Source organism: Mesoplodon mirus, assembly GCF_964341445.2.
Source record: "Mesoplodon mirus genome assembly, chromosome: 18".
NCBI lineage: Eukaryota > Metazoa > Chordata > Mammalia > Artiodactyla > Ziphiidae > Mesoplodon > Mesoplodon mirus.
In genome coordinates, this window is record NC_138994.1 from 13,965,821 (window position 1) to 13,993,716 (window position 27,896).

The window sequence follows — 27,896 nt, forward strand, 5'->3', positions numbered from 1 at the left end:
TGTCAACTTCAAGGCCTCTCCCAATCCTCAACCCTGAAGGGTCCTCAGAGGGATGTGGGGGTCTGGCTGCCCTCTCCGCTCTGCCCCTCCGATAACTCCCTCTGGCCAACTTCCTTCCTACATTAGGACTCGCAGAACCTGGTGCTGTGTTCTTGGCCCTCCTTTCGGCTTACATTCTCTATGAGTAACCTCAACTGCATCCAAACCATGGTGATGGACCCCAGTGAAACAACTCCCCTGGGATGAGCTTTCCTCTCATCTCATGCACCTGTTCAAGCCTCACGTGCCGTGCTCAAAACAAAGTGACAACAACCACAGACCCTCCACCAGACAGCAAAGAACCCGCCTGCCCCACCCAACAGAGTCCAGCTCCCGCCTCTTCCTTCCCTCCAGGCCCTCAGATCTCCTCCACCTGGAAAGCCACCTCTCCATTCCAGTCCCATTTGTTTACCTCGGTCTTCCTTTTTGTTTTTGTTTTTGTTTTTTTTTTTAGTAGGAGGGGGTTATCAGAAGGCCCTGAAACGCCTTTATGAGTCACATCCACAAATCCTGCTGCCCTCCACTGAGGCGGTGGGTGGGGCTGGGGAGAGGCCAGCTGGGAGCACCCAGGTGTCCTGAGCTCACCCAAGCCCACCAGAGGGCCACTGCTATGGCCGCCTCCAGGTCTCGCCCACCCGGGGAAGCTGCCCTGTCGGGTGTGGGTCTACGTCTCCGTGTGCCCATTTCGAGCAGCACCCGAGTCACTCTATTACTAATCCACGTACACGTCTCCTGAATCAGCCGTCACACTCCTGGAGGGGAGAGATCAACCCATCTCACTGGCTCTGGAGACGGGACCCCAGACCCAGCACCATACCCCTGGAACAAGGTCCTACGGAACAGCCCACCTTCAAGCTGCACATCCACGGCTCCACCCTCTTCCCACTTCATGGTCACCTGCCTCCCCTCTGTCCTCAGGGCCCCTGCCACACCGGACGCTCTGCCATCACCCAGACATGGCCCGGCGGTGACTGCTCAGGTGCCTCTTCCTCCTCTCTTGAGCCAGACTTTACTTGTCACAGGAGGTCAGGACCAATGACCCCCCCAGCAAGATGCTGGCTGCCTCCACGGCGAGCAGAGGAATCTCCTCATCCTCTTCTCCATCCCCAAGAGCAGCATTGATAAAAAAGTGTCTCTTTAGCAGACTCTGTCTCACAGATCTTTATAATTTTAGTACTTATAATAAGGCTGACTGAACAGAACAGAACACATATTCAAAAGAAGTTATTTCACAAGTCCATTCCATCTCAGGATAAGCAAACAAGCTGTTCTGATGACCATGGTGACAACAGTTAACACTAGAACAAGGTTTAACGCCCAGTCTCAGTGCCTTAACATGGCCTCTGCATCCAGTTTAAACGCTCAGAATAAAGTGTGTAAAATAAACAAGTAAAAAAAAACAAAGAAGGGCTTTCCTGGTGGCGCAGTGGTTGAGAGTCCGCCTGCCGATGCAGGGGACACGGGTTCGTGCCCCGGTCCAGGAAGATCCCACATGCCGCGGAGCGGCTGGGCCCGTGAGCCATGGCTGCTGAGCCTGTGCGTCCGGAGCCTGTGCTCCGCAATGGGAGAGGCCACAACAGTGAGAGGCCCACGTACCAAAAACAAAAACAAACAAACAAACAAAAACAAAGAAGAGGCTGACATCTCGTGGCTTAATTTACACTATTTTAGATGCTGATGGGGTCACTATTCTACCATCTGCATGGGTTTTACCTGGTCACACTCTTCTAGTATTCAAAACGTGATGTTATTTAAGAGGAACCATCAATTCCATCTCAGCAAAAGTAAAAAGAGAATGAAATTGGTTCATGCAATACGCCGCCTAGTTCAGCACCAATCAAAGGATTGCTTTTTTATGTCCATAAGGGTCATGAAAGTGTGCTGTCAAGTATGCAGCTGTATACATTAACAGTCTCTGAAGGCACACAAATCAGATAAGAAGTCAAAGTACCGTTAAAATGCCCAGAAGTTTAAGGAGAAGATACAAATAAGCAAATAAATAGTTAACAGGTAATTGTTTTATAAAAAGTGATATAATCAGTTGCTCTGCACTTATGATTTCAAACAGGGATTAAAACTAATTTGGAACATAGTGATGATGGTATCAAAACAGCAGAGGACAAACGACTTTGCTTCCATTGGCCGACGATCATGAGGCGGACCGGGAGGGAGGGAGGCTGGCCGGCGGGGGCAGAACACAATTTTATAAGCATCATTTCACCCGAAGTTGACTTCCTGTAACTATATTAATAACTCGGTGGCTGTAAGAGTCCCACTGTGAGCTGAACTGCATATAATCTTTTTTCTCTTCTGAACACTCCTGTTATGTTAAAAGAATATTCTGTTCACGCTTGCTCCCCTAGAGTCTTCCACACACATTACATACTGATTCGTTCAAACTCTCACCAAAGACTCTTGGACTCACTGAACTGCCTAGTGAGATCCGTTTGAGATAATACATTCCACGTACTCTTGTTAGGTAAACACTGGAGGAGAAGGGAGAATATGAGCCAACAGCAAATTACTAGAAGATAAATAAACCCAAACGTGAACAATAATAAAAAGGTAACCTGCCCTTTAAAAAAAATTCACTTAATACTTTTTCTCAGGGAAATAAGATGGTTTTCAAAAGGCCCTATGTGCCTAAAATTTGGTCAAATTGGTCAATATTTAGACAGTAACTCTGTAAACATTATATTTCTTAGCTTTTTACCATTATTGATTACATTGAGCCTTGGGACAATACTGACACCTGATATTTAAAAGAAATAAAAGGAGACATGATTTTAAAATCCTGGTATCTTGCAAAGGGTGGTCTGTCTAGTCCGTTTCATATATGTGACTTTCTAAGATGTTAGGTGTCCAGAAGGCTGTTCACAGTCCCGAGTTAGTGGAACACATCATCATCGTGGGTGAGCCTTCTCTTTTGTTTTGCCGTTTTCTTTCCTACATCCCCAGCCTGTCTCAATACCCCATAGGCACTCACATCTATTTAATGTATGCCCTTCCGTATTTCAAGTATATGTGCAAACTTGTTTATACTATATTTTTTGCGTTTAGTTTACAAAAAAGGATTATTTTTTCACCCAATATTATGCATTTTAAAACATTTAAATCAACTTTAATGAGGTACAATTTGCATACAATAAAATGCACCCATTTCAGATTATAATTTGAAGTATTTGACAAATGTGTTATGTCTGTGCAACCAACCACCACAGTTCCCACACAGGACATTTCCACCCCCCAGAAGCGCTGTCCATCTCATCCCTGTATCTGGCTCCAGCAAGCCCAGATCTGCTTTCTCTTGCTGTAGTTCACTCTAAGAACTTCACAAAATGATAAACTATGTACTGTTTTGTGTTTATCTTCTTTCAAGCAGTGACTCATTCATGTTATATCGATAGCTTGTTCATTTTTATTGGTAAGCAGTAACAGACTAAGTGTATGTCCCCAAATTTGGTCCATTCACCCATGGATGAACATCTCTCTGGATTGTTTCCAGGTTTTGGACACCATGAACACAGCTATGACCATTCATTGCACATTTTAGTGTGGACACATGTTTTCATTCCTCCTGGGTAAATACATAGGAGAATAAGTGAGTTGTATGCTATGTGTATATTTAAAGTTATTAAAAATGGCTAAACTATTTTCTAAAGTGGCTGTACTATTTTCATCCCCATAGCAATGTATGAGCGTTCCAGTTACTCCACATTCTGGCCAACACACGAGCACCTTTCGTGGGTCTGTCGGTTCTTCCTCTCTTTTTGTCAAGCGTCTATTCCAATCATTTGGCCATTTATTTAAAGTTTGGGTTGTCTTCTTATGATTGAGTTTTTACAGTTCTTTATATATTCTAGATACAGTTCTTTATATATTCTCAGATACATGTATTGTAAATCTTTTCAACTAGTTTGTGGCTTGTCTTTTTATTTTCTTAACAGTACCTATCAAAGAACAAATGTTTTTATTTTGATGAACCTCAATATATCAATTTTTAATGATTTGTGCTATTTATGTTACATGTAAGAAATCATGAACATTTTCTCCTATGTTTTCATCTATAAGTTTTATAGTTTTGTCTTTTATATATAGAAGATCAGAAATTAATTTTTCTGCTTAGTGTAAAATAAGGGCTGGGGTGTTGATTTTATTTTTTTCCCAAATGGATAGCCAGTTGTTCCAGCACCATTTGTTGAAAAGACAGTCCCTTCTCCACTGAATTATCTGGTACCTCTGTCCAAAATCAATTGATCATATATGTGGGGGTCTAATTCTGCTCCATACTCCATACTCTGTTCCATTAATCTACATGGCTATCCTTATACCAATACCACAGTCTTGATTACTGTAGCTTTACATTAAATCTTTTTTTTTCCCCAAAATTTTAATAGCCACTTCAAGTTCCCGTTTCATGAATTGTTTGTTCACACACATTTCTTTCTTTCTTTTTTTTTAACATCTTTATTGGAGTATAATTGCTTTACATTGTTGTGTTAGTTGCTGCTGTATAACAAAGTGAATCAGCTATATGTATACATTAAATCTTGAAATGAACCACATGCCTGTTTTTCAAAATTGTTTTGGCTAGACTCTTTGCATTTCTATATAAACTGTAAAATCAACATCAATTTCCAAAAAAAAAAAAAGGTGTCATTTTGACTGGGATATTGCACTGCATCTATAGATCAACCTGGGTAGATTAAAAGTTTTAAAATATTGAGTATTCTACTCCATAAGCACAGTATAATTCTCCACTTATTTAGGTCTTTCTCTCTGCAATGTTTCATAGTTTTTGTGCACAGATCTTGCATATATTTTGTTACATTCACTCCCAAGTATTCCAGAATTTTGATGCCATAGCTAATAGTATATATTTTTTAAAATTTTCAATTTCCAACTATTAGTTTTTACTTTATAGAAATGTAGCTGATTTGGGGGTATTGATCTTATATCTTGGAACCTTGCTAAAATGCATTAGTTCCAGTGACTTTTTCGTAGACTTCTCATGATTTTCTATGTCGATAATCATGTTGTCTGTGAAGAGATTTTTACTTCTTTGCCAGTCTGCATGTCATTTTATTCTTTTCTAGCTTATTGCACTGACTATGACTTCCAGTACAATGTTGAAAGGAATGGTGAGAATGAACATCTTTGCCTCGTTTCCAGTCTTCTGGGGAAAGTGTCTTTCACCATTTCAACTATAATGTTAGCTGTAAGTTTTTCTTAGATGCCTTTTATGAGCTTGAGAATGTTCTCTTCTATTTACAGTTTGCTGAATCAGTTTGTCAAAAAACCGTGCTGCATTTTGTCATATTCTTTTTATGCATCTATTAAAATAATCATATAAGTTTTCCCCTTTATTCTGCTAATGCAATGAATTACACTGATTGATTTTCACATTAAGCCTTGCATTCCTAAGATAAGCCTTACTTGATCATAATACTTTATCGTCTCTCTATATGGTTGGGCTTCATTTGCTAACATTTTGTTAAGAATTTTTATACCTGTTGGAACTTCCCTGGTGGTCCAGTGGTTAAGACTCTGTGCTTCCACTGCAGGCGGAGCAGGTTTGACCCCTGGTCGGGGAGCTAACATCCTGCATATTGTGCGGCACAGCCCAAATTTTTTTTTTAATTGTTTTAAACAAATAAAATAAAGAAAAACAAATAATTTTTATACTGGTGTTCATGAGAGATCTTGACCTGTAGCTTCCCCCACCCCCTTGCAGAGTCTTTGTCTGACTTTGATTTTTAAGATAAAGTTAGCCTATTAGAATGGGATGGGAAATGTTCCCCCTTCCTCTATTTTCTGAAAGAGTTTGTGTAAGTGTTGGTATTATTTCTTTCTTAAATGTTTGCTAGAATTCATTAGCAAAGATATCTGGGCTTGGAGTTTTCTTTGTGAGGCTTTTAACTAGGGAATTCAGCTTCTTTATGAAATATAAACTATCCATATTTTCTTTTTCTTTTTGTGTCAGGTTTAGTATTCTGTCTTTCACGAAATTCATCCAGTTCACCTAAGACATAGAATTTATTGGCACCAAGTCCTTCATACTTAAAAGGATTCCCTTACTATCCTTTTAATGTCTGTTGGATCTGTGGTGATGCTCCCTCATTTCTGAAATAGTCGATTTATATCTTCTTTCTGTTTTTCTTGACCATTCTAGCTAGAGTTTAAAAATTTTATTGAACTTTTCAAAAACTATCATCTATTTTCATGGGTTTTGTATATTTCTCTGGTGCATTTTCTATTTCATTTATTTTTGCTGTTTTCTTATTCCTCTCTTCTACATACTTAGGGTTTGATGTGCTTCTCTTTTTCTGGTCTTACAGAGAAAGCTTAGACCATAAATTTTAGACTTTCCTAATTAAAATCTATAAACACCATTACAATTTTGAGATTATTTTTGGTACGTGTAACCGAGTTCAGTAACTTTACCTCTTGCAAACATGATATTTTACCCATGATCCCTAGTGATAAACCCTGAGTCAGTTATTTCACAAACAGTGCCATGAGAAAGGTTATAGCACACACCTTGACGTGGGCTTTTCTAAGCATTCCTATGTACACTAAGAAAGAAAAAGTGCTGCCAACTAAACAGGCACATTATTTATCAAAAGATGGTACTGGATCTCAGATATGTTCAGATGTGAAAATGTACATCCTAGAATCAATGAAATATGAAAGATGATCCATAATGCACAGAGATAATTACAAATACTGTATCTTGTCTTACTGATGACCAGGACTTCTAATACTGAAGTAGCGCCAGAGAGAACCCTTGCTTTATTCCCAATGTCAAAGGGAGGACATCTCAAGTTTCTCCACTAAGCATATTGCTGAAAAGCCCTGTACAGCCTTTACCAAGTTAAGTAAATGCCCGTGACTCCACTTAAATATGCTGGATTAAACATGCACATGGATCTCAACTCCCTCCAAAGAGGAAGAAAAAGAGTAAGACACGGACAAAGAGTACCAGGGAGAAAATACAGCAAATGGGAGAAGCCAATCATCACACAGACAGTCTCAAGTGTCAGCGCTGGGGTCAGGACAGGGTTTGAATCCTGGCTCTACCAGTCACGACCATGCAGCCTCAATCCCCTCCTCCTGAAAGCAGGGCTGAAGGCAGGCCATGCTACACAGGCTTCCTGCAGGGGCTGAATGGGTTAATTCATGTAATGGCACAGCATAATGCTCAACAAGATTGAGCTACTTTTATTACCATAATTTAAAATTTCAACCAGTTAAGAGTTGGGCAAGTTGTGGTGACTAAGCAGAGAGAGAATGGAAGCCTTAAACCTCAAAGGGAAAAAGCCAAAAAGAAGTAAGCACCCTCATAATGCAGAATCTCAGAAAGAATGAAAACTGAGGTACCGGACTCACTTGAAGGAGGAGCTGAGGATGAGAGTGCTGGTCCAGAATTTATATAAAGAGTGGTAGAGCCCTAGGGCTGCTCCTCCTTGCTGGGAGAATTCTGGAGAAACTACCCAGAGGTGCTCTGGATGTGGAGACACTATGAACAGCTCAGGGCTGCCTTCATCTTCAGGACTGCCTTTCTTCATATTCCTTTTTGCTTACTGCATTTTCCCCCAGGCTCCTTAAGGTGAACATTTGATTTTTCTTTTATTTTTTAATCTTTGTTTTCTGCTTTAGCTACATCCCACAGACATGAAAAGCTGTGCTCTCACTGTTACTCAGCTTTGAGTATTTCATAATTTTTTAAAAGTATTTCCTCTTTAAGGACTTCATTTTTTAAGAGTAAGATTTTTAGTTTTCAGACATTTTAAAAGCTACCCTTTCGTTACTGAGCTCCAGCTCTATTGTATGGTGGTCTGAGAATAGAGTTTATATGGTATCAATTCTTTGGGATTATTAATGCTTCCTTTGGAACCTGGTTCACAGTTTTTTCTGTTTGTTTGCTGTGAATGGTCCACCTATGCTCAAAAGTAATGTGTATTCTGTGCTTGTTTGGTACATGGTCCTATATGCCTACATTAGACCTAGCTAATTAGTCCTGCTATTAAAATCTAAACTATTTTTCTTACTTTTTATGTAAAAGTTTTTTGGTCTCAGTACCTATGTTCCTGGTGTATCCGTTTCTACCCACAGTCCTTTTGGTTCCCATCTTACATATTTCAAGGCCATATTGTTTGATGCATAGAGAGCCATGATCAGTGTATCTTCTTGATCGTTTGCTCTTCTTACCACAATAAAAGTTTTCTTTATCCTTTCAATATTTTTTAATCTCAGATTTTTCTTTGATGCATATTAAAATTGTCACTCCAGCCTTCTTTTGGTTTCCATATTTCTCCTCTTTCATCCTTTGATTTTCAACCTTTCAAATATTTTGTTTTAAACATGTATCCTGTGATACATGCTATATCATGATGATTTTTATCCAACATGAGAATCACTGTCCTTTGAGAGGTGAATTCAACTCACTAACAATTAGATAATCACTTACATTTCAAAACTTATTTCAGCCATCTTATTTCACATTTTCTATTTACCATGCTTTTCTTGTTTCTTTTTCTACCTTCTTTTGGAGAGAAGAAATCCTCTCTCCTCCTGTGAACATAATATATTCTATTTTCATTCTTTTGGTGGGTACCTCTAACATAGTGAGGCCTAAACCTAGACTTATTTTTCATGATCAATATCTCAGATATTCAAACTTTAATTCTATCTTTCTGGTCTCTCATTCTTTCCATCTCTACCTCTTTGGTGGGAATTAATCAACCCAGCCTTCCAGCTCTCTAATTTGCCCTTTGGTTATACCCATAATGCTGCCTTTCAATCCACCTCGTAAATTCTTTACTTCGTCAATTGGACTTTTTTTTTTGCAGTACGTAGGCCTCTCACTGCTGTGGCCTCTCCCGTTGCGGAGCACAGGCTCCGGACGCGCAGGCTCAGTGGCCATGGCTCACGGGCCCAGCTGCTCCACGGCATGTGGGATCTTCCCGGACTGGGGCACGAACCCGTGTCCCCTGCATCGGCAGGCGGACTCTCAACCACTGAGCCACCAGGGAAGCCCCGTCAATTGTATTTTTCATGATTCATACCTCCAACTAATCTTTCTTATTTCTTCTTCCTATTTCCAATATTCTCTCTTATCACTTTGGGTATGTTTATCCTCACTCAATTATTTTTCTGTGGTATAGTGCTTCTGATTTTTACAGGTGTAGCTTTTTCTACAAAGGAGAGGTGGTACACCTTCTTTCTTTCCTACTTGCCCTCCTTCTTTCCCTCCTCCCTCCCTCCCTCCCTCCCTCCCTCCCTTCCTTCCTTCCTTCCTTCCAAGCTCCAGATACAGCAAGGCAAGCTGCACTGTCCAGGGCAATGATGGAAAGAGTAATGTGCACACCAGAGGGTCCACCCTTGGCCTTCCCTCAGCTGCACCTTCTGGTCCTCACCTGTTCCACTCCCCACCCCAACAGTCTCAACCATCCCCAAGGGCTCCACACCATTTCTGACTCGCTGAGTGGACTCACTGTAGGACCCATCAATCTTACTCCCCTATGGCAGCCCAAGGACTGGGCTCAGGGGAGGGAGTCAGCAGCCTGTGCCATTCTGTCTGGTTCAGTTCATTTCTTAGCAGCATAAATCAGGTTTCCGCATGTCAACTTTTTTTTAAAGGAGCTCTATTACAATACATTATGATATTCATCTCAATTGCGTGTATGTCAGAGACAGGAACACTGAGAGTACATCGTCTAGTTTGGGGAGAAAAAATAGTTTCCTCAGAGTGAGCACATGACAAATTACATAACCTGAAAGACTGGAAATTACCTGAAACTGTCCTGGGGTTTACGGAGCAGGACCAGATAACAGTTATGGCCACATTGTGAGGGCCTCCAGATAAGAAAACCGTTTAAATAAATCCCAAATTAAGTTTACTACCACCAAGGTTTATGACGCAAAGTGTGACATTACTACAAAGTAAACTGGTAAGACAATTTCATTCACTAATGTGTCTAGATCGCCTGCCTTCAAACATAAGATACTTCATTTTAATTCAGTTTTTACAAGAAACTGAAAAAGATCACAAAACAGAAAGCACTGATTAAATGCGTAGGCAGAAAGTTTGCTCTCTAGCAGAGAAGTTGTATTTTAGAAAACTGTACAGAGAATAAATGGTTAACCCTAGTATCAAACACCAGCAAGAATTTATGTTTCCAAAAGTAATTCTGACTGATTCTTGGTTGAGTCTTCAAGACAAAACACAAAGCAAATGCCAGAAGGGTCACAAAATGCAAAGCAAGCGTCTGCAGTGAGACAAGCAGGACACAGCGCGGGGCCCAGCCGGATGGACAATGCAGGGTCTCACAGTGCAGCTGCAGGGCGGGGTGTCTGTGCAGCTGCCTCTCTCTCTGGGAAAAGATGAAGACAAGGCTTCCTGTGCTGGCAAATTTTCGGTAATACTATGCCATTAACATTTAAACTCCTTGAAATTACTCAATTTAATTGAAAGGAAGGAAACATGTTTCTTGACCTCTATTCAATCCAAAATGATGCCTGCCATTTTCATTAACAGACAATACAACTGCATGACACACAATGCAATGGGCATCAATCTATTTTATAGCAAGTCCCACAGCAAATTAAGTACCACTGAGTTATAATTTCAGTAGCACACAAATATATCCATAATAAATTTAAGATGGTATTCTGCCACTCAATCTACTAAGTAGAAAACAGCCTAAGGAAAAAAACATATTTTGGATTCTTATCCTATATTGATGTATATGGTGAGTAAGGAAATCACTTACAGGAAGAGTAATGTAATTGCTCACTTCAGAATTACTAAAATTATCAGTTTCTCAAAATAAGATTGAGGCAAAAATGAAACAAAAATCAGAGAATTATGTCTTCCAACAACTACTTCATCATCAAATAAGATTTATAAGCATACTTGCCAGCAAATATATGTACACATATTTTGTACATATAACGTAAGGCTGTATTCTGTTTACAAGGTATATAACTTTCTTTAGCAACTGTGCCTTACATGACTGCAGTTTTGTTAAAACCATCCTCTTAGTTATACAGGAACCTTCCCGAGCAAAGGTTTTTCCTAGGTTATTTATTGTTCGGGTTCACTGACCAACAGGTAAGTGCAGCAGTCATTTGAAGGTAAAAGCCTGGCTCCATTCTCGAAAGCAGGGGATGGCAAACTATGGTTCCCAGGCCAAATGTAGCCCATTGCCTGCTTTTGTAAATAAAGTTTTATTGGAATACAGTCATGCTCATTTGTTTACATACTTTCTATGGCTCTTTCATGCTATGACAACAAAGCTGGGATCCTCGGGCTCACAAAGCCTAAACTATTTACTATCTGACCCTTCACAGAAAAAGCCCATGGACCCCTATTCTAGAGCTACTCTGAGCTTACCTGAATAATAAAACCTAAAGCCCTATACTTGGTTGAATAACACAGAACATCAGTACAGTGAAATATTATGCAATCACTACAAATAACATTTACTAAGAGTTTCTAATAGTCAAGGATAAATAAGTTTGTTATGCTAAGGTTTAAGTATATGAAATTGTAAATTTAGTCTAATTACATCAATGCAAACATGTACATACACAGAAAAAAAGACTGACTTTTTAACCAAAAAGTTAACACTAACTGTGGTAATGATGGTAAAATCTTGGGACAATTTTTTCCTCCTTTTTACTTTTTAGTAAATTTTCTACAAAGAATGTATATCCCATTTTTCACTGGAAAATATTAAACTGACTTTTAAATTAAAAAAAAAACTTGGGGCCTCCCTGGTGGCGCAGTGGTTGAGAGTCCGCCTGCCGATGCAGGGGATGCGGGTTCGTGCCCCGGTCTGGGAGGATCCCATGTGCCGCGGAGCGGCTGGGCCCGTGAGCCATGGCCGCTGGGCCTGCGCGTCCGGAGCCTGTGCTCCGCAGCGGGAGAGGCCACAGCAGTGAGAGGCCCGCATACCGAAAAAAAAAAAAAAAAAAAAAAAAAAAAAAAACTTAACCCTAAAAATATAAGTATTAATACTATCTGGCAAACTGTCTCCTTTCTTCATGTATAAAAAGGCTGGTGTCTTTTTTTTTTTAACTCAGCTGTTACAAAGAAGTACAGAATTCCCTTGACAATTCTTTCCATGAATATGGTCTACTGCCATTCACAGGCTAAGGACACTCAGTGAAATGTTATGTTCGATCTAATTTCGATCCCTCAGTATGCAGAAAGTGGTTAATTGTAAAAGATCCACCCACCTGGGACTCTGCTTAATCATTCCAGGCAGTGCTTATCTGACGACCATCATCCACAATCGTGATGTACTGACCTCAAAGTCCATTCTCTGGTAACTGCATTAGTTTGATTTTTCACTGTGCTTCCTACTAAATGCTTATTTTTTAAAAATTTAATTATATATTAACTCCAAAAAGGATTTCAGGTAGGTACCAAGACAATGCATCGCATCATGGTGGAGTGAAAGCCTACTGCCTGACCCCTGACCTGAGGGCAGGGACCCACAGCTGCCAGTGAAGGGACGCCACGTCCTTCTGACCCCTGGTGGAGGACGACAGGGCCGGAGACATGGGGGAGAAACAGATAAACTCGCTGCGCTGGCAGCAGAGTGTGGAGTGGCATGGGCAGGAGGCCCCGTCTGTGCTCTTCCTGCTTCTTCCCTCGCCAGTCCACCCCTCCACTCACAGCCCCCTCAGATGCAGCACCGAGCCCAGGGTCCCAGAGCACAGCTGGTGTGCACCGTCAGTTCCGGAGTCTGGGTGCACAGGTGCAGTAAGGGCAGGAAATCCACAGGGAGGGGCAGGAAAATGAGTGGGAATGAGGCCTGTTGCACCGCAGATTCTGGGGTGTGTCTGTGGGCCCTCCTGCCGAGGGTCTACGGCCATTTCCACCTTCCTGCTTTAGTTTGGATCCTGATCTCACTGCTGTGATAAAGGCCTCATTTGACCAAGGTCTCCCCATCCTTACATGGATTATCTTCTTTAAACACTATTCTTAAGTCATTTCTCCATATAAACACCTTCCCCCACCAGTCCTAGGAGGAGCCAAGGTCCTTGGCCCAACATCAAGGCGGCCCACCCTTTGATGCCGGCCCACACTCCGACCTCACCTCACCCCTCTGGACAATGTCCTCTCTCTACTGACCCACTCTCGCTCCTCAGGGATGGTTTCTTGCGCTGGGGGCCACCTGCCTGTGGTGCTCTCTGCTCCCCTTCAAATCCCACTGTCTGCCCAGACCCCGACTCAACTTTCCTCTCCTCCGAGAAGCCCTCCCTGATCCCCTTGGCCCTTAGGGATGTCTCTGTTCTCTGGAAACACAAATAGCCCTTGGTGCCACAGATCTATTTAGTCCTTGCTCATGCATTGCCCAAAATGTTCAGATTTCTTTGCCTGGCATGAAGTACCCATTTAGATAATGAATTTTCAGGTCACATCTTGTCTCCTCAACGAGACCGTAAAATTTTCAGGACAATATGCTTCTTTGTATCGCCTATAGTGCTTACCCATGGGCTTTAAGTACACAGTTGGTATTTAGTAAATTATTTCTTGGATGATGAATAAAATGAACGACTTCCTGAGTCATCTGAATCAGAGATCTTCCTGAGGTCACATTAAATGGCACCATAAACCTTTTCTAACAGCAATCACAGAGTACAGAGAGTTAAACAGAAAAACTCACTTATAAATGAAAGAACGAAAAGACCTACAGTCAAGGGCAGCGCAGCCACGAAGAAAGGAGTGATGCTCAGAGGCAGTGTGGGTGTGGCTGCTGTGCAGCCTCAGCCTCACCCCGAGGTTGGGTCCCCACTCTCCTCCCTTCCCATCAGCCTTAGCCTCTCAGATCCTTCGAGATTTCTCCAGTTCTGAAGAATGTGTCCGCATCACCTTCAGGTATTTCCAGCTCTGCCACGTTCCCCTTCTCTCTCCACGGGGGAGCTTCCATCTCCCCCGTGTCTCCTGCTTTTCTTCTGTTTTCTGTCTCTCTCCTCCTGCTACCTTCCCCAGCGCCTAGCCCCTCGCTGTAATCTCCCAACATGTTAAGTCAGACTGCAGCCACCCCTCCCGCTAGGAATCCTGTCCACTGTGTCCTTCGTTTCAAACACCATAGTCCTCTCACCTGTATCTCTATGTGGTTCTTTTCAACATCCCCAGGTCGTAGTCTCACTCTGTTACCAGCCAGCATCTTCCTCCCTTCACCTCCCGTCACGTGCACTGTGCTTGATGACAACAGTCCTGCCTCGCACGATGACTAGCTCAGCTCTCTCCCTTGGAGTCTGCTTTTGCCACGTGTGCTCTGCTTTGTGGGGTGCAGTGGGGAATGGCCCCGGTCAGGCCCTGTATGAGTTGGCTGAGTCGGGGGGTGAGCTCGGCAGCTGGGGGACACCTCCTCCACTAGCTCCTTAGGGATCAGGCATGTTAGAAGAGGCCTCTCCCTGGGGGGGATCCACATCTGGGATTTGGGAGGGCTGGGGTGGGAGGTGGATGCCCTCACCCAGGTGCCGTGGGTCAACCTGATGCTGCTACAGAGGTGAAGCTGCAAGTTCAAGTTCTCATCCAACCAGCAGCTCAAGGCAACCACAGGACCCCCCGCCCAGGCTGTAGTCACCCGAGGGGCCTCCCGAGGGATTGAGCACTGTGTCGTTGCCCCCAGAGTCCTTGCTTGTCTCCCCACTTTCTCCAGGGCTGTGGGGAAGGAAGCAGGACCCTGTGCCTCTGCACTGTTAGGACACCCCGGCAGGAAACGGAGGAAGGCGCCTCCACAGCGTCCAGTGAACCCACGCGGCTGCACCGTCCCGCCTGTGCCTCACCAAGAGCTACTTACCTTCCTGTATATGGGTTCCAGCAAAATATAAAAGGGAAAAGTAGATATTAAAAGAGAGCAAGACGGTCTAGGGGAGAAAAGTGGATTTGGAGACAAGAAGCACACACATTCCACTGTGAGTCCTGCCAGTGATGGAGGGTCTTAAATGCAGGTCCTACTGTCTTGGAATATTCCACACATTTCCTCAGTCATATTCGCAAGAGCTCTCAACTTCTCAAAAGAGTGGCGGTAGGAAAAAAAATCATTATTATTATTATTTTTTACTGCTGAGAATAAACTGAAAGATTCTACTTCAACTCAAGCAAAGAATTCTATAACTAATGAAGGCTTTTCTTTTTTCAAAAGAAAGTCCACTTTCCAGCATGACCCACCTTGGTACTATCTGAGGGCACAGCCACAGTCAGCCACGAAATGGAGAGGGTGCTCCTGGAAACCACGCACGCACCTGACCCAGGGGACAGCGCATCCTGAACCCCAAGAGGAAAACCCCAGCATCCACCTGGGGTCCTGAGCTCACGCCTGTAACTTAGTCCAAAAGACCCAGGTAGATGCCTTGGGTCCCTGCAGCAAACTCCAGGGGGGTCGCTGGGAGTCGAGGTGGGCGCCACTTACCAGCGCAGGGCGATTTTGATGGGGGTGGTGAGGCATGATGTGAATAGGTCGGCCGGAAGGTCGGGGATCATGGGCAGCAGCTCGTTGGCCTCACAGGCTGCCAGCTGAATGCAGTTCTTCATGGACGGGGGCAAAGGCATCTGGGCCAGTGGGTGGTTTGGGTTAATAGCAGCGACCTGCAGGGGGACAGGATGGAAGAGAGCAGCTTAACTGTCATGTACAACTGGAGACTGAGCCGGAAGTGTGACATGAAGGAAAGGACCCATCAACCGAGGCTTAAAACTTGGGGGTTCCTGGCCAAGTCCTCCAGAGAGAGGCCCAGCTGCCAGATCCTCTCCTGGAGACGACCACAAGCTCCAGCCTCAAATCACTTGTTACTTAAGGACTCCTGGGTTATAAACGCCAGGGGGCAGGGCTCCATGAAGACCAGGTGCTGGGGTTTCAGGTGATGATGGCATTGAGGAGGGCAGATGGGGCAGGAAGGGATAATTTTAATCACTGATGGCTGCTCGTTTGTTTCCCAACTTGAAAAGAATGTTTATGTGTCTCGGGTTTTGCTTCTTACTAATAATCCCCTATGTCTGCATGATTGTGCCTCTTTCACACTGGCTATTTCATTTGCTTTTTACAACATCCCCATGAGGTAAGCTTTCTTTCCAATTTTAAAAATCTTCTACAATGAGGAAACAGAGACTGCAAGAAATGACGTGAACTGCCGGTCACCAGGCGAGTCCTAGTCATGAGTACGGGAAGCTGGTCCTGACCTGAGGGCCGTTTTCCACTCCCTCATCCCATCCGGACCCTCCTGAATCTATACCACACACCTGTGACACTAACATGGGTGCTCTGCAGGGTCTTTTCCAAACAGCAGCCTCGGGTGAACTTTGTAAGTTAAATACACACAAAGCTGTGTTCACTCATATATACCTAACATTGATTACGACATGTAAAGTGTTGTTATTATTAATGCTGATAAAACCTTCTCAAATGGAAGGCAGTAAAAGCTGTACTTCTATTAATAACCTCTTCAGATTATTAATAGAAGGAATAGAAAATCCAGAATACAAATCAAATTCTAGTTTACTTAATACTAAATAAAAATAAAAACTGCTATTTCTAGAGGAAGGGGTTTTTTTATTGTGGCAAAATATACATAATATAAAAGTTACCATCTTACCCATTTTATTTGTATGGTCAGTGGCGATAGGTACACTCACATTGTACAACCATCAGCAGAGTGGGTTTTTTAAAGCACAGAGAAAAGGGAAGGCAGAATCACTTTTAATCCTTTCCTTGGCTCCAGCTCTACAATCTAAAATAGCACCAGCGAAGCAACCTGCTCCACACAGGAAATTAGTTTCCAGGTCTGCTGTGACAACACGCTAGGAAAGATGTCGGGTCTGGGTGCCGTGTGGGTCTGCGGCTTATCAGACCTGAGTCATGCGGAAAGACGCAGAGGCTGCAGATGTGTCAGAGCCAGGGGAGGCTGCCGGAAGTGGTCTCGACTCGCGTGCTCTGTGGAAGTGCGTCCTCCCCAGCCCAGGAGGGAGGATGACATCGGCAATGGGTCAGGCTCCGGGAGGGGAACAGAGTGCAGTCTTCAACGCTGAAAGGGGCATTGGAGAGGTGGCCTGGGACTGAAGCCAATGCACATGCTTCTTGCAAGCCTTACCACAACTGCGCACAGACGTGATGATTACAGGAAACAATTTAGGAAGAAACAGTCATTTATGTGAAACCAAGATTCAATATTCTTAAATGTTGGTGTGGGTTACTAGTTTTAACTTCTCTGTCTATAATCTGCTTCCATAGTAAATTTACTTTCGGAGAAGCGAAGAGCAGGTCCTCTGGCTACAGCCCCCAAATGCTGCAGCCCTTCCATCTTTGCTGTTGCCTGTCACTGAGCTTCTACAGCCTCAGGCTCTCAGAAGTGAAGCAGTGTGTCACACCAAGGCCACCTTTCTCCCAAGTCGGCCTTAGACACAGTCCCCCAGGGGGAGGCGGGGGTGGGGCGGGTTCCCATGCCCTGGCAGCCACGTGGGGTGCTCAGTGGGTTAAGGGCACTTCTGCTGATGTCAGGACGTCTGTGCCCTGTCCTCTGCGGAGGCAGCGCTCCCGTAGCCCCGACACAGCCAGGCGGGGCTGTCAGGTAGTGATCTGCTCAGTGACTCTGTGTTAGGTCTGCCTCGGGCTGAACCTCATGGTCCACGAGCATTTGGCCCAGAGCCTTGCAAAGTACCCGAGGCAGAGGAGGCACAAGGAGACAGGGAGGCGATGCAGGAACATCTTCATTCCAAGTAAGTCCACTAGAAACTAAATTTCCTAATTCACAGTCATCATTGATAGAAACCTCTATTTCTTAAACAAGCCCCTTGCTGTATGCTGATGTATAAACTGGCAGAAAGCATTAAATGTGGCTGCAGATAATCTAAAGTGTGGTAACACACAATAATAGTCCCCTCAGACTCATATGGGACCTGTTGTCACCACTGGGCACATGACAGCTCTGCACTGGGGTTAATTAGAATCAGTAACATTAAAAAAAAATGACATTCAAGACAAACAATTCCACCAACGATTCATTTTTCAAGCTGCTAACCCAGGAATACAAACAAAACAAAAACAAAACAAAACCCAACAGATGAGCTATTTCCAATATACTGTTTTGGTTTTGTATTTATCTAAGATATTGACCTTTTAATTGAAATTAGTCTTTGGAAACAGCTTGCATGTAATAAACCTAACTACTAGTGATTCAGAGGACTTTTCAAAGGCACCCAGGCTGAGAAGAGAACAGGTCCAGCTGGGAGCCACCACTCACCCTGAAGGGCACACCCCAGATGCACTATTACCCAAAGGGGCTTCTCCTGGAGAACCTAGAGGCTCAAACACCAGGAAAACTTTAATCATTAAAAGCTCACTAGAGCATTCTGGAGGATTTGGGAAGGATCCAGAAAAATCTTCAGATGCGATACACAGCAACCAGATCCAAGAAAGACATCTGCTACCTCTTCCACACGTGTGGATAATGTGGCACTCATGCACTCAGAGCTCATGGGAAGGCTGGCCAAGCAGCTCACACAGGCCCAGAACCACTCGCTCCAGAAGCACGGCTGGAGGTGAGTGGGGGTTGTAGGGGGAGCACCTACACCTCTCATTTTCTAAATGAAACTCTGCCATTGTGCTGCTTCTGTTCTTCATATACATATACAAGACATCTTGATAAAGAGATGAAGGCACTGATAATTTCAGAGGAGTCTTTACCAAGCGACTTTCTGAAAATAACATCTACTTGGTAATAATTCCAGTTCTAGCTTAAAGCAATTTTTATTCTCAATTCAATAACACCTACTTACAGTGGACATTTTTGCAAAGTTCAGAGAGAGACTGAGATCTGTAAAGGGATCAGGTATTGCTTACCCAGCTCATTTCAAAGTTGTTAATGGAGCATCTATCATGTGACAGATACTGTACTAAAAATAGCAGATACAAAGTGGCAGTAGTAATTTTTTAATATCTAATTCTATATATATCAGATATTAAATAGTAATTTAAAAAGAAGTGGTACCTATTGCTGGGAACTATGAAATCTAGGCCAAGAGAGCAGGAGTCGTCTTTGTTGGAGGAAGACTTGTAATCATACCGAGAACCTCCCCCCAGTATTTCCCCTAGAGGGCAGCTAAAGAGCATGATTATCCTGAGAGTTTGCCTAAATGGACCATCCACTATTTTAAAGCCATTTAGTTGTTAGCAATCATTTTCTAAAATGCTCTAGAATCATTCTATAACTCACTAAAGATGCTTAATTAGAAATTATAACCAAATTTCTCCACCATTACTCTTAGATAACTAAAAAAAAGGAGATACTAAAAAATTCTGCAATCCTTTACATCAAGAAGAGAATTTCCATTGGGGGCTACTGTGAATAATGCTGCTGTGAACATCTGTGTACAGCTTTTGTGTGGACACATGTTTTCAAGTCTCCTGGGTATAAACATAGGAGTGGAACTGCTGGGTCATCTGCAGCTCCAAGTTTAACATTTGAGGAACTGCCAGACTGTTTTCCAAGGTGGCTGCGCCATTTTACCTTCCCACTAGCACTGTGTGAGGGTTCAAATTCCTCTACATCCTGGCCAGGACGTGTAATTATCTATCTTTTTTATTCTACCCATCCTAGTGGATGTGAGGTGCACCTCAGTGTAGTTTTGATTTGTTTCCCTAGTGACTGATGATGTCCTTTTCTTACCTTATTTTGCTGGCTAGAACTTCCGGTACTATGTTGAGTAAGAATGGTGAGAATGGACAGCCTTGCCTTGTTCCCGACCTTAGGGGGAAAACGTGGTCTCTTACCATTAAGGATGATGACAGCTGTAGGTTTACAGATGTTCTTTATCAAGCTGAAGAAGCTCCCCTCTAGCCCTCATTTGCTAAGAGTTGGTTTGTTAGGGTTTTTTTAATCATGAAAGGGTGTTGGATTTTGTCAAAGCTTTGTGTCAACTGATATGATCATATGATTGTTCTTCTTTAGTCTGTTGGTATGATGGATTACATTAATTGATTTTTTTTAATATTAAGCCAGACTTGCATACCTGGAATAAATCTCACTCAGTGGTAGAACATAATTCTTTTTATGGATTGCTAGAACTGATTTGCTATTATTGTGTTGAGGACTTTTGCATCTAAGTTTGTGAGAGATAGAGGTCTGCAGCTTTTTTTCTTTTCTTTTGTAATGTGTATCCATTTTGGCATCAGGGTAATAATGACCTCATAAAATGAATTGGGAAGTGTTTCCTCCCTGTTCTATTTTCTGGAAGAGACTGTAAAACTGGTGTTAATTCTTTAAATATTTGGTAGAATTCTCTAGTGAAACTAGCTGAGTCTGGAGATTTCCTTTCAGGAACTTTTAAATTACAAATTTAATTTCTTGACTACTCACATTACCTATTTCATCTTGGGTGGATTTGGTAGTTTGTGGTTTTAGAGGAATTGGTCCATTTCTTTGAAGTTGTCAAATTTATGAATGTAAAGTTGTTCATGTTATTCCCTTATTATTCTTTCAATGGCTGTAAGATCCTCAATCTTCTCCTTTTATATTTGTTAGTCTTGCTAGAGATTTATCCATTTTAGTGATTATTCCTGAGAATCAGCTTTTTGTTTCATGGATTTTTCTCTTTTTCTGTTTTACATTTCAATGATTTCTGTTCTTATCATCATTTTCTTTCTTCTGATTGCTTTGGGGTTATTTTGCTCTCCTTTTCTAGTTTCTTGAGGTAGTGCTATGGTCTGAATGTTTGTGTTCCCCCAAAATTCACATGTTGAAATCCTAACCCTCAAAGGTGATAGTACTAGAAGGTGGGGCCTTTGGGTGGTGATTAATGCATGAGGGTGAAGCCCTCCTGAATGGGATCAGTGTCCTTACAAAAGCAGCCTGAGAGCTCTCTGACCCCTTCTACCATGTGAGGACACAGCGAGAAGGCCTGGCCATGAACTAGGAAAAGGGCCCTCACCTGATCAAGCTGCACTGTGATCTTGGACTGTCCAGTCTCCAGAACTGAGAGAAATAACTTTCTGTTGTTTAGAAGCTACCCAGTCTGTAGTATTTTGTTACAGTAGCCTAAATTGATTAATATAGGGAGGAACTTATAATTTGATACTTTTCCTATTTTCTAGCATAAGGACCTAGTGCTATAAATTTCCCTTTCAATTGCTTTAGCTGCATCTTTTAAAAAAATTTTTGGCTGTGTTGGGTCTTTGTTAGTGCTCGCGGGCTTTCTCTAGTTGCAGTGAGCAGGGGCTACTCTTTGTTGCGGTGCACGGGCTTCTCACTGCGGTGGCTTCTCTTGTTGCAGAGCATGGGCTCTAGAGCACAGGCTCAGTAGTTGTGGCACATGGGCTTAGTTGCTCCACGGCATGTGGGATCTTCCTGGACCAGGGATCGAACCCATGTCCCCTACATGGCAAGCGAATTCTTAACCACTGCACCACCAGGGAAGTCCTAGCTGCATCTTATCAGTACTGACATGTCGTACATTCATTTTCCTTTTTTTTTCTATTTAATTGAAGCATAGTTGATATACAATGTTGTATTCATTTCTGCTATACAGCAAAGTGATTCAGTTATACATATATATATTTTTTTCTTATATTCTTTTTGACTATGGTTTATCATAGGATATTGAATATAGTTCCCTGTGCTATACAGTAGGACCTTGTTGTTTATCCATTCTATATATAATAGCTTACATCTGCTAACCCCAACCTCCTACTCCATCCCTCCCCCTCCCCCTCCTCCTTAGCAGCCACAAGTCTGTTCTGTATGTCTATGAGTCTGTTTCTGTTTCGTAGATAGGTTCATTTGTGTCATATTTTAGATTCCACATATAAGTGACATCATACGGTATTTATCTTTCTCTTTCTGACTTACTTCACTTAGTATGGTAATCTCTAGTTGCATCTATGTTGCTGCAAATGGCATTATTTCCTTCGTTTTTATGGCTAAGTAGTATTCCATTGTATGTATATACCACATCTTCTTTATCCATTCATCTGTCGATGGACATTTAGGTTGCTTCCATGTCTTGGCTATTGTGAATAGTGCTGCTATGAACATAGGGGTACATGTATCTTTTTGAATTATTGTTTTTCTGGATATATTCCCAGGAGTGGAACTGCTGGATCATATGGTAATTCTATTTTTAGTTTTCTGATGTACATTCATTTTCATTCAGTTAATGTATTTTCTTTAATTTCCCTTGAGACTTCTAACCCATCAATTATGTGTTCTTTTTTTTTTCTGAGATTTTTCTGTTGTCTTGTTATCGCTGACTTCTAGTTGATTCTACCATGGTCAAAGAGCACACTTGTGTGGTTTCAATTATTTAAAATATGTTGAGGTTTGCTTTATGACCCAGGATATGATATATCTTGATGGATGCTCTATGGATACTTGTGTATTTTGCTGCTGCTGTTGGTTGGAGTGTTCAGTTACTGTCAATTAGATCTTTATGACTGACATTCAACAGATATAACTGTTTCATCTTCAAAAAAAGATAGCTTAATTTCCTTTTTCCCAGTCTGTATACCTTCTGTTTTTTCCCTTGCCATACTGCAAAAGTTTTACTGTATAATGTTGACGAGGACTAGTGAGAACTAATATCATTTCCTTGCCTCTGACCCCAGTGTTAAGAAAAACCACTTACCTTCTTGTCCCTCCCCTCAAGTGGGCTGGTAACTTCCCACCTGCCCTTCTCCCCGTGCATGGCTCTGTGATCACCCAGTTTAGTGCTGCCATTTTTCTGGTTGCCACCAGAAACACCATGGTCTGTGCTACCACAGATCCTTTGCGAGAGAACATCGGGCCATTACCTCCATAGCCTCTAGCTGATGGAGGAGAGGTCCTCCTGTGATAGCAAGCAGGACCATGCAGATGGGTCCTGCTGGGAACCACAGTACCCTCACGATATCCCATGGTGTTGGTCATGATCTGTGGTCCAGAACATTAAGCAATTTCTGGCATATTTTAAAACAGACGAAATTAGAAAAAAAAATTAAATTCTAAGACTTAACTTGAAGAAGCTCCCAGTTTTATGATGGCTGCAAATAGTATACTATATTCATGGATTTGGGTGAATAATTTTTACTTTGTTTCTTTTTACATTTCATACAAATCAACCAAAGATTAAACATATTCAGTGAATCATAGACACATCTAAGGAAGACAACTAAAGGTAGTTTATTCAAATATACAGTTATTTATGAGACCAAATCCATAAATAATTACTAAGCAACTACTTCATATGAAGCATCCTTGATAGGTTTACATAATAGACTTAAATACAGCTGACAATGCCAATAGAAGAGATACTGCAAGACAATACATAATTAATTGTCAAATTAATTGCATAAAAATTTGCTATATGAGGTCAGCTGAGAAAGATTTCAGGCTCAGGGAAGTAGAATTTTAGTTATACCCTGAAAGTTGACTGTCTTAATAATACAATTTGCTTGTCTGTGTATTTCATTTAATCTACAGACAAGAGGTAAGAGTTCCTGAATTTTTTATGCAGTGAAATCACTTTTCTTTCACCCAAAGCTTTCAAATTCCGGGACTAGGAATAGTAAAAGGTGCCAAGAGAAAAAAACTGGATCTCCCGGTACAAACCGCAGAAGGAATTGTTCACAGGTGCATAGCAGCAAAGAGTTTGGAGACTGCTTATGTACCATCCTCTGTTGCACAGGCTGATGACTGGACTAAATGTAAAAAGTGCTCTGCAAACCAGAAAGCGTCGCACAAATAAAAGGCGGTAGTAGGTAGTGTCCACCAGCTAAGGCCGGCAGGTGCTCTGGCCTCCCCTGACGCTGCCTCTCTACCTTGCATGGCTCCCTCCTCTCTCACCAGCTTTCAGTGGCGGTAAGGGTCCTGATCTTCTAGAGGCTGCTTTTCTCATCAGTGTGTTTCTGTGACCCTTTCCACTTTCTGGTTAGCACGTCAGCTCCCAGAGCACTCGGAGGACCAGCCTCCCATTCCACTCTTCATTTCCATCATGGCTTTATTTTCCCCAGCCGGGTGCTCTGGGTGGCTGTGTGCAGCCCAATGAAAGGGATTTCTGCTGTATTTGTTTACAGGTTAACCCCCACTTACTCTCCTATAAACAGTGGAAATGGTAGCATTTCTCCTTAAATTACACGTGTGTGTATGCTGCGGGGGGAGTGTTTCGACTACATAATAGGTTTCTTATCGATATTTGTTTTGAAAATATTCACTCTTATGAATTCTTACAGCTTGCTATACAGCTTGATATACATAGAGTATAAGGTACAGAGGGGTGAACTTGGCCCGCCTTTATTAAAGAAAAGGGCATGGACCTGCGCAGAGTGTGTGCAGAGAAGCAAGCGGGGAAGGTGGTTCACCGCTGAAGCCGGGGGTGGCGCAGCGGGAAGGCAGGGCTCCCCTGAAGACCCGCCATCAGGACAGCCCCCTGTTCGCCCATGTGCCCGAAGCCAGGCGTCCTGCAACCACCACAGCCACCCCTCCCCAGGAAGCACGTGGAGGTATTCTTCTTTAAAGAGAGTTACTGATGTGTCTGGGGAAAACTAGGGTGGCTAGTGTAGTCACCGGCTCCCAGAGGTAGAATGCTCTCTGCACTGTGAGCAAGGGTGCCCCGGGAAGCCACCTGCCTTCCCCGCCATGGGCACACAGCAACAATGGGTAGCTTCCCTTCAAATTAATATCATTTAAAAAGTAAAGAGAAAATAAATAAGGTTATCACATAACAGACTTCCTGTTTCCCTACTACCTACAAATGGTAACTATGAAGCTATAGAAGAGAAAGAATGGAGACATGAAAAAAATTATAACGTGAAAGCTAGAGACGGACAAGCCTGAGCTCTGTGTAGAGTCAGCACCGTGGACTCCTGTTTTGTAGCGTGAACATCCCAACAGCAAGTCCACGGAGAATGTTCACAAATTCACACACACAAACTCCATTTAGTAAGCAGTCATCCAAGACACAGACCTTTCTAAAGATAACCTTAGAATTAACTTGTGATATTCAAAAATCACAGACAGACACTGTAACACTACAAATATCAACCTTAACACAGAGCGTCGACTTCTGTTGGGTTGGCCAAAAGCTTCATTTGGGTTTTTCCATAAGATGTTATGGAAAAACCCAAACGAACTTTTGGGTCAGCCCAATATTTCGAATTCCACGGACATCCACATAACGTGCTATCTACAACAGTAGCAAAGGAACCACAGGTTTCAAAATATGAATTCTCTAGTTCTATGGGATGCACATTTGACATTTTTTGAAGAAACCTGAAGATTTTGATGTTAGTCATCTTTGTTACAATTAGTTTAAACACTTGCCATAAAATTTAGCCACAGTGATGAATACATGAGAATAATGTGTCATAAATATCAAGTCGAATACAAGATTTCAAACGGAAAATAGGGTGGTTAAGTCACTGCGAATTCAGTGATGCTGCAGGACCAAGCCTGTTTCTGTGAAAATGAGTATCTGCTGGACAAGGTCCTGAGCTGCTGGATGCTACTGCTGGAGCCAGCAGGAGTGGGTCACACAAGGAAGTTTACAGAATGTCAGATCAAATCATGATTCGCGGGCTTCCCTGGTGGCGCAGTGGTTGAGAATCTGCCTGCTAATGCAGGGGACACGGGTTCGAGCCCTGGTCTGGGAGGATCCCACATGCCGCGGAGCAACTAGGCCCGTGAGCCACGACTACTGAGCCTGCGCGTCTGGAGCCTGTGCTCCGCAACAAGAGGCCGCGATAGTGAGAGGCCCGCGCACCACGATGAAGAGTGGCCCCCGCCTGCCACAACTAGAGAAAGCCCTCGCACAGAAATGAAGACGCAACACAGCAAAAATAAACAAATTAATTAATAAAAACTCCTACCCCCAACATCTTAAAAAAAAAAAAACAACCATGATTCGCGGAACTGCCCTGGCAGTCCAGTGGTTAAGACTCCGTGCTTCCACTGCAGGGGGCATGGGTTCAATCCCTGGTCAGGGGACTAAGAACCTGCACGCCACGCGGTGCAGCCAAAAAAAAACCAAAACCAAAAAACAAAACAAAACATGATTCACTTGGAGGCATCATGAGAAAAGCCTTGCCAAGTGCAAACAGGCAGTAAGAGGAGAGAATGGTGCCACCAGAGTGATGGCCTGAACCTCAATAACAGACTCCCCCAAAGCATGCTGACCATCCTTGGGGGAAGACATCGTCCCACCACCACTGTGGCTGCCACTGAGACTATCTGGGCTCCCATCCCACACCAACGAGGATGATCATGCTGAGGATCAAGTCTTACTGGGATACAGCTTAGCCCCATCAGTCTCTGTAAAAGAAAGGCAATCCTGTTCCCACCACCAGACACCAACTCACCTCCCTGCCTCCACAGAAAGAGAGGAAAAGGCCGAGATTTGACCCCTGCTTCATTGCTGTCTTCAGTGAAGAGAAGACTCATAACTGCCCGTGGGAAATATCCAATAGAAGTAGAACTAATGGATAAAACTTAATAAAGAGTATTTCAAAGAGAATCCACTGAAGATTTAGTCTCCTCTTCTAGTTACAAAGATTTTATGTCCAAGATAAAAGTTGTTGCAAAAAAAAAAAAGAAATCTGAATTCTCTTTTTCTCTTTCTCTCTCAACATACATACTGTGTACTGTGGATATAAATACTCCTTCTCTGGCTTTTATCATGAATTCTTGGTTATGGCTACAACAAGGCCACCTTCTCATCTATCGCAAGGAGTAACGGTAATATAGTTTAGTGAAAACAGCCTAAAATTCCATACCCAAACTGTCCATAATGCATGTGGACAAAATGAAGACAATAACACATGCAATACAGCTGACACTCACTGTCAGACAGTCCAATACTCATCCCAACTCCACTCCCTTTTGCCACCCCCCCAACTGTGAGGGGCGGAGCACATCACATATGACCCAGCTTTAGCTAATGAGATATAAGGGGAAGTCTGCACTTGCTTTCCTAACAAGAGAGACAAATGTGATAGCTCTGCCCTGTCCCCACCTCATCCAGGCTCAACATGGAAGAATGTACTGTAACCATCAAGATAAAACATCAGAGCATAAAGATTAAAAACAGCCTGGGTCCCTAATGGTACTGCTGAATAATTAAATCATTTGCCTCAGAGACCTTAGCGAAAATGACAAACTATTACTTGTTTAGAAAGCAATAGTGAGATTTTTCATTACTTTCAGCTAAAAGCAGTCCAAATGCAAACACTTAAAGCCTGAGAAAAATTACTCCCATACATCAGTTCTTAGGTTGTTATTTGAGGATTTGCCCTAGCAGAACAAAGGAGAAAACTGAGAAAGAGACAGAGGTGGGATCTAGAAAACAGTGGATGCTTCCAGGAGACTGATAAGGAGAAATCCCAGGATGACAGCTTTGGAGCAGGCCTGTTTAGAACAGCCGACTGAAGCAGGCAGTGGAGAGCTGGGAAAGAAGAAACTTTGGGAAGAGGCATATTCTGAGATTCAATACTACCCTTGCAAATTTAGGAACTGAGGAAATGTTAAAGATCTAATTCAATAAGACAAGAGAAAATCTTCAGGAAAATCAAAGAAACAAAAACTGTTATAAAAATGGAAAGCATAGCACCCTATTTAGTCATTCAATGAACAATATTTACATGGTCATAATCAGGGAGTTGAAGTTTAATACTTGTCATATTTTAGAATCAACTCATACACAAAGCTTGGGGACTTAATTATGGTCAGAGACTAGAGAATAATCATAAAAGTGCAGATGACAGAAGTTGGAAAGGTCCAGAGGTAAAAGAAAATCCAAGGAAGCTAAGAACCTAAAGCCAGAGGATAGTACTGATTACTGACGAAACTAGAAATAAAAACGTCAGGGTATTATTTCA

At 42.6% G+C, this 27,896-nt stretch overlaps 1 protein-coding gene across 2 annotated transcripts in view; it reads right to left on the bottom strand.

Annotated features, from left to right (window-relative positions):
• The window catches only part of RPTOR (regulatory associated protein of MTOR complex 1), a 339,786-nt gene that overhangs the window by 134,733 nt on the left and 177,157 nt on the right, over positions 1-27,896 (bottom strand). For both annotated transcript variants that reach the window (XM_082603639.1, XM_082603638.1), the window contains exon 6: positions 15,477-15,652. In XM_082603639.1, coding sequence (XP_082459765.1) covers positions 15,477-15,652 — 176 coding nt within the window. The remainder of the gene's footprint in view (positions 1-15,476; positions 15,653-27,896) is intronic.